We start from the raw sequence: 7,908 nt of genomic DNA on the forward strand, positions 1-7,908 counted from the left end.
AAACTTTAATTTAATAAAAAATTTAATTAATTATTGCAGTATTAACCACGCAAGGATTAAGCACAGCTTTATCACAATTGATTTCATAGAGGGTCATGATGGACTATAAATGCACGTGTAAAAGACGTCGCCATGGTGACGTCCTCTCTCACCCGAAACACAACATGGTATATATTGAACTACACGTAGCTAAAAGTCAAAATAACAATTATACATGCAACCAGATAACTGTAGACATGCACACATGTATTTGAATGCATTTTTAGGAAATGTTCTGTGTTACATATTTTTACCGATTTATGCCGTCATACCGCGACTATTTTTGGCCAGGGACACGACGTTGCCGTCGGACCAATGTTTGCTGGGTAGTCTTTAGTCTGCCACAAAAAAACAACATTAAAATCATGAACTCAAATGTCATTGTGAAAAGAAAAAATAACGGAGGTCAGCTCAGCAGCAGCTATTTTATTATAGGCCTACATGGTCAGCTCAGCAGCAGCTATTTTATTATAGGCCTACATGGAATCATCCTGATTCTTAAAGAAGGACGAGACCAACGTGTTACGCTTTACTTTCATCGCTTAGGCTGTGGCAAACCATGGATACTTCCCCACCCACTCCCGGTACCTGCAGAGGCGTTTTTGCTTTTTAGCAGCGTGTTGGGGTTCCGGTACACCAGCCATGCCAACGGAATTAATGAAAATTAGCTTATCAATGCATATCTAAATTCGCGCCTACGGTATTTTTTTAGAACTTCAAAAAAAGAAACAAAAAAGATTCTGCAGCCAATGAGTAGCCGGCGGGGGCTGGTTGCAGGACGACTCATCCTCCGCAGACAGTTTTTAATGTTTATCAGGCAATAGTTCTACTCAAGATTTTGCTTTATTATATTTTTCGGGACAATTAGGGTCAGATTCGGGATTCGGGACAACAGTTTAGATTTCGGGACGTCTGGTCACCCTACGTAGCAAGGATTTTTAAAATGTAAATTTTAATAGCCTATAGCAGGGGTCGGCAACCTTTTTGTCATAGAGTGCCATTTTTAAGTTTCCGAGTTCATCACTGTGCCACAACACACACATAGCCTATATATATATATATATATATATATATATATATATATATATATATATATATATATATATATATATATATATATACATATATACACATACACATACACATACACATACATACATATACATAAACACACACACTCATATAAATACACAAACATTTTACATTTTCATAATGGCTTACACAGAAATAGTACAGAAATTTAAATATTTCTCTTGAAATTTGTTTTAGATTTAGATAGACAATTTAATAGTATTTATAACTCCTAGATGCACTGATTACAATTTTCTAGGCCGATTCCGATTTTCATTGAGTTTGACCTGCCGATACCGATTTTAGCCGATTCCGATTTCTTTTTTTCTAACCACTTTACAACACACAGAAATATATATATATATATATATATATATATATATATATATATATATATATATATATATATATTTTTTTTATATATATATATATATATATATATATATATATATATATATATATATATATATATATATATATATAAAATATCATATCCTTTTACCCAAACTGAATAATAAAAACAAGTTTAAATGAGTAGATTTTATATAAATATTTTTGAGTCTTCATTTTCTTTTCTGACATAACCTAATCCAGTTCTTGTTAAAACACACTAGACATGCACATTCTGTGCATTTTAGGCACTTTTGTTTGAAATCATATTTATTTTGTCAATCAAATGTGTGCTTTCACTTTAACTGAGCGTGAGCAGCGCAGACAAAATAGACTCGGCGGCGAAACCCTCGCTTCACTGCTGCTACGCGACGCTCCTGTTGGGCGCTCACGCGCTGCTCCCGGTGTGAATGCACTCACTGATTAACATGCACGCCGAAAAAAATATGCGTGAAACGGCCGTAATTCACGAAGTTTCCTACATGTGCGTTCCGTGTGCACATGTGATGATGGTGTTGCCCGAGACCGAGTGCATTTGTCCGGCATAAAATCGGCATATGTCCGGCATAAAATCGGCATATGTCAGACTGACCGGCCGGTCGCCGGTTATGGCCGATCACGTGAAAATCGGCTTATTTCGGCCACCAGCGGATCAATCGGTGCATCTTTAACTTAATAAAATAAGCTGTTTTTTACTATGAGGAATTATTACATCAAAATGTAGATCTGTGTGCAGGTAGACTACTTTATCTGAATGAAATACATACACTTCTCTCGCATTTGCTTGCGTGCCAGCGATTAACCCTCCGCGTGCCAGTGTTGGCACGCGTGCCTTAGGTTGCTGACGTCTGGCCTATAGAATAGTAAGTGTTAGGCCGGTGACACACTGGATGCGTGGCGTAAGCGTCTCAGCTGCGTGGCGTGTCCGTTTTTATTTCGGCTCCCATGTTAACAGGTTAGAGCTTGCACACTGCGTGCGTGACACGCGCGTCTCAGGCGCGGCTCGAGCCGCGCGGAAAACGCGTGCCTGCTAGAAATAGAACCGACGCCTATTTTTCACGCGACACGCAAGCGTCTTGGAAGCGTTTCCAGGCAAAATTGAATAGGAAAAGATGTTTATATGACATTTTGACACGAATACATATTAATAAATGTCATTTTGATGTTTGAAAGTGTCTAGGGTTTGACATAAATGCAAATATAAATGCAATTTAAAAAAATATTATCGATTTTCAAATACTGCACCTGTCAATACAGAACGAAATATTCTATAGGCCTAGTCTATATTGCCGTCAACACTGCCGACGTTGTCTTTGCTGCTATATATTTATGTTTAACATGAAGTATAGGCCTTCCACAACTCTCTCCCCATGTCACCAATGTCACCTAGCAGCAGCAGCGCCGCGTCAGACACGCTTCTGGTGTGCAAAGACATGGAAAACGCGACGCAGCCGCCACGCAGCTGACACGCAACAGAAACGCCACGCTCACGCCACGCATCCAGTGTGTCACCGGCCTTAGTATGTTGGCGAAAGACATATAATATAATATAATATAATATAATATAATATAATATAATATAATATAATATAAGGAGTTCTGAAACGTAACAGGAAACGTTACGGCGCGGGTGGCAAAACTACAACTCCCATGATTCATAGCGCTTGTTGTATTCCTGTTAGGCGGCCAGTTCAAGTTGCCATAGCAGAGGATGTCGGTGCCTTACAATGATCACCTAAGATAAACATCAAACCTCTGGGTGCACGGGTAGGGGGAGTTTGACGTACTTTTCTTGTAGTTTTACAATTGAGTGATTCGGTATTATATTATACAATCGGACAAGGCTTTGTAACATCTTAGGAAAGAAAGGCTGTAAGTTAAGCACAAAGCTAACTAACGTTAGCTCGATAGTTCTGTGCCAAGTCGAGTGTTTACAAGGTCTTTATTTTCATCAAATAGACGATTTCATTGACTAGACTAGTGTTCCTTAGCCTTAAACATTTAATTAATCTGAATACTTTCTCGCCAGGTGTAATTACACGCGTCTTCTATCTAGGCAAACAGATAATGCATGTGTCAGGATTGGAAAGGTGGTTTCTGATTTCAGTTTAGTGCTGTTGCTTATTTTCAGGCATTGGCTCATGTCAGCATGGACTCCTCCAGTGAATCTGACACCTTTGACAGACCCAGGGGGCATCGATCGCGGGTCAGGGGGAGCCAAATAAGACCTGACAGCAGGTTTCCTAGGGATACACATGTATCTGACATATCAGACAAAATTGACACTTTAGCAAACACTCTACAGGTAAGCTGCCTTCATGCATTGTCTGCTCTGTTGTGTACAGCTGGGATCACTGCGGTCTTTTCTTTTGACATGCAAGCTTATGCTTTTGTGCAGGATACAAGCCGAAATCTAAACAAAGTGGATCAGATGTTGGGACAGTATAAGGAACACACAGACGACCAAGCTGAAGCCATGGCGACGGTGAGTATCGCAACCCAGAGTTGTATGGGATTGTCTCTGATTTCAGATAAGGGTGTTGCTCTGAGAGCTTGTCCTGTGTTTTAGCTGAGGGAGAGCTTAGAGGAGTCCATCCAGCATCTGCAGGGTCAGCGGCTGAAGAGGAGCACGGGTGGCTGGAGTGCCTCACTCTCCACACTGCACACCAGTGACCTGGAAGCCTCAGGTGCAGCACAGGCTAGGACTTGCTTCATTAAATGAGTAGAAGCTTGTCTATACATTTTATTAATAGTGTGTTAATGCTAATACATGAAGCACAGTATATACTCATCATGTTAATGTATATTTATTTATGCCAAACATTTTATAACACAATCTCTGAAGCATAGTTGCTATAGTAACGAACACAACTTTCACGCGATGCTGATTGACAGACGACAGCACACTGCAACAATTTTGTCGTTGTTATTGTTGTGGTTATTTCAGCAAACAATTTTCTTTATGCGTTCAGTTTAACAACATTAAGTTATGGCAAACTTAATCATTCCACTGAACTGTGCACAGCATTTTAGACACATTATGTTCTTGCTCCCTGCATCCAATATATGTACGTCTAAGAATGAGCGTGGTAATATCAATGGTATGATTAATTTTAGAAATTTGTATCAGAGCTAAATGTATCTTAATTTTATAATCAAAGCTCTGCTGTTAATGAGCTTGTGCTTGTTGTAGCTCTAAACCTTGCTTGCACAACTGCAATAATAATGGAATAGTCCACTCTAATCCATAATGGGGGGGCCCACATTCGTGCAGATTTAATAATAATGTTAAAACTTTAATGGTGAAATCCTGACCAAACAAAACATGAATAAAAAATGTGTAGGTTATGATTTATAAAGGCTTCTGTGTATTTGATGGGGCCCCCTGATTCCCTGGGGCCATTATCTTCTGATAATAATAATAATAATAAGAAAGGTATTAGGATATATAAATTATTTCTTAAAGGTGGTATCAGTGATTTCAGGCCCAAAAATATTTTTATCACATTCATCTAATCTTTCCTAACGATCCGCTAGCTGCCCGCCCCATAAGCATGCCGTCAAAAAAACGCGTCTCTGTAGGCAGCCTAGGCTCTGAGCTCTGCACACAAAAACAAATGGTTTAGCCAAACACTCAAAACCAAAACAAATAGTGTTCCAACCAATCACCGACAGGGGGAGGGTGTTGTGAGGTTTTGAGCCAGCTTTTTCTTCAGCTCTGACTTCGCGTGCAGCCGTGCACGAGCACAAAACCTCACAACACCCTCCCCCTGTCGGTGATTGGTTGGAACACTATTTGTTTTGGTTTTGAGTGTTTGGCTAAACCATTTGTTTTTGTGTGCAGATCTCAGAGCCTAGGCTGCCTACAGAGACGCGTTTTTTTGACGGCATGCTTATGGGGCGGGCAGCTAGCGGATCGTTAGGAAAGATTAGATGAATGTGATAAAAATATTTTTGGGCCTGAAATCACTGATACCACCTTTAAGGATCATTTAACACTGAAGCTTTGCTTTCACAGAAAAAAAAAAAAAAAAAAAAAAAAAAAACATATATATATATATATATATATATATATATATATATATATATATATATATATATATATATATATATATACATATATATATATATATACAGTACTGTTCAAAAGTCTTAGGCATGTTAATATCCATAAAAAAAGGGTTTTAAGTCAGTTATTTATATATTTATAACCTTCCTGCAAAGCTACACTACTGTGAAAAGTACTGGCACTTGTGTTAAAATGCTGTAAAGTGAGAATGCTTTCAAAAATAAAATCACAAATTGAATTTATTTATGATTTAACTTCTATTAACTAATTCAAATCAATATATGGTGTAACGACCCTTTGCGTTTAAAACGGCTTTTGTCCAGGTACACTTGCGCATAGTTTTTCAGGTAGCTTTGCAGGAAGGTTTCTTCAAGCATCTTGGAGACGTTCCTGCAGTTCTTCTGGATTTAGTCTGTCTCAGTTTTTTCTGTTTCTTCATGTAATCACAGACGGACTCTATGATGGTGAGATCAGATCATACCGATCATACCGGGGGGGTATTGACATGCCTAAGACTTTTGCAAAATTCAAATGACATATTTTTTAAAATATTTGTATGTTTTTTTTTTTTTTTATCAAATAAATGCTTGGTGAACATAATAATCTTTTTTCAAAAAGATTTGAATGGTAGTGTAATTGTTGCATACTGCTGTGAAAAATCTTAGCATTGCACATACTACTTAAAAATATAGTATGCACTACACAGTGTGCTAACTACACAATAGTTCCAGATATGTGTCTCTTGCCCTGTAGACAGGAGGCGCTACCTCCCCACGTCCCCTTTGAGAGATTATGGGAGTGCGAGCACAGGTAACAGAAGACGCTCTAGATCTGTTGCAGTGCGTTTCCGAGACTCCGCTCAAGCTGAAGAGCAGGTATGACTACATCTGAGTCTAATTGTGTCATGTTATAGTTTTAATTTATTTATAATACATTTTAGAACTGTATAGACAGTCAGTTTCTTTTTGCACTTAAATACTTAAATCTAATACTCTAATAGGCTACGTTAGATTACGTCTCCACGTTAGAAATTTCAGAAATATCACCGGATCATGCCAGAAGATACAGAAAACCAGGGAAGGGCAAAAGCAGGAGAAATTACAATAAAAAGGAGCAGTGTTTATTAAAAATATCTTTGTATATGTTTCAGTGCTCCGAATTTTAGCCTTATTCAGACACTGATTGTTTTTCATGGGGTCATAAGGTATTTTAAAAATTTACAGGGGCTAGTCTGTGATTTTATTGCCGTACGAATCCAGAATGTAATTGTTTTTCTCTCACCACCCGTGTGAAAATCGCCGGGCGAATTACCTACTGTTTTTTGACAAACACCAAGGTCTAGGGTAATTTAATTGCCGTCCGAATCCACATCACTGAGTTTACAAGAAGAGATCAATTAAAAATGTTTAAATACTTTTTGACCACTGCCGAGCACCATACGATAACTGTTGCACTTTGCAACGAATTTGGATGCATTTTAAAAATCTAGCCTACATTTTTTTTACTGAAATGCTGGAAAGTATTTACAAGAACATTATTTCATCACCTCTCAAAGAAGAAAGAGAAAAAAAGGTCGTAAACATTTGAAATGGGCCGTTATTATGACAGCAATTATGTACATTAAAAAATAAACCATGCAGCTTTATGTTTACCTCATGTAAATAAGAAGCTGTATTAACTTATTTCCGCTTATTTCCACATTTTGAAAATTACATCCATCATTTTGAGATACAATATAAGACAGAAAACCATTTTAAGTATAGTGCATCTATCTTCCTATTTTTAACCAGTATATTTAAATAATCATATAATAATTAGGATATTGTATTGTCCTATTAGTCCAGTTGGGAAGTGCACATATTAAATGAAAACCAAAAGCACCAAATTTTACATGAAGCTTCTTTAGGACCTCCTAAATGATTTCAGCCTAGGAGCCCAGCTGAAATATTGAAATTTAGTGTCAAATCACTTAAAAAACAATATTCATGAAATCGTTTTTTTTTTTTTTTTTTCTCCTCTCAAGTAAAACTTTCAGGGTAATGGCCTTTTAAGACCACTGAATAAGCTTCCTTTTGTTAATTTGTGCTCAGGCCAGTAGATCTTCCAAATTATAAGTGTAAAACAGAGTGCCAAGACACCTTATAAAAAAAACCCTCAAAAAGCCCTGTATAATATAGGCGGAATTATTTAAAAAGGCAGCAAAAATGCTTAAATGTTAAGAGAGCTTGGTTTTCTCTTCTATTTTTCAATTAAACTAGGTCATTCATATAGCTGTCTACTGAGTTCATAGTTTGGTCATTAGTTTTATGTTAGGCTGCATCACATCACATTAAATCCTA

At 37.4% G+C, this 7,908-nt stretch overlaps 1 protein-coding gene across 1 annotated transcript; it reads left to right on the plus strand.

Annotated features, from left to right (window-relative positions):
* Nucleotides 1-3,184: 3,184 nt before the first annotated feature.
* Nucleotides 3,185-6,450, plus strand: LOC308698705 (centrosomal protein of 128 kDa-like; the record flags this gene model as incomplete). The annotated part of the gene is made up of 5 exons (XM_081378966.1): nucleotides 3,185-3,267; nucleotides 3,632-3,805; nucleotides 3,899-3,985; nucleotides 4,070-4,187; nucleotides 6,323-6,450. Exons 2-5 carry the CDS (start codon nucleotides 3,650-3,652, stop codon nucleotides 6,448-6,450), a joined length of 489 nt encoding a protein of 162 aa, XP_081235092.1. The 5' UTR covers nucleotides 3,185-3,267; nucleotides 3,632-3,649.
* Nucleotides 6,451-7,908: the final 1,458 nt, after the last annotated feature.

Source organism: Scardinius erythrophthalmus (genome assembly GCF_964197995.2).
Source record: "Scardinius erythrophthalmus genome assembly, chromosome: 11".
Lineage (NCBI taxonomy): Eukaryota > Metazoa > Chordata > Actinopteri > Cypriniformes > Leuciscidae > Scardinius > Scardinius erythrophthalmus.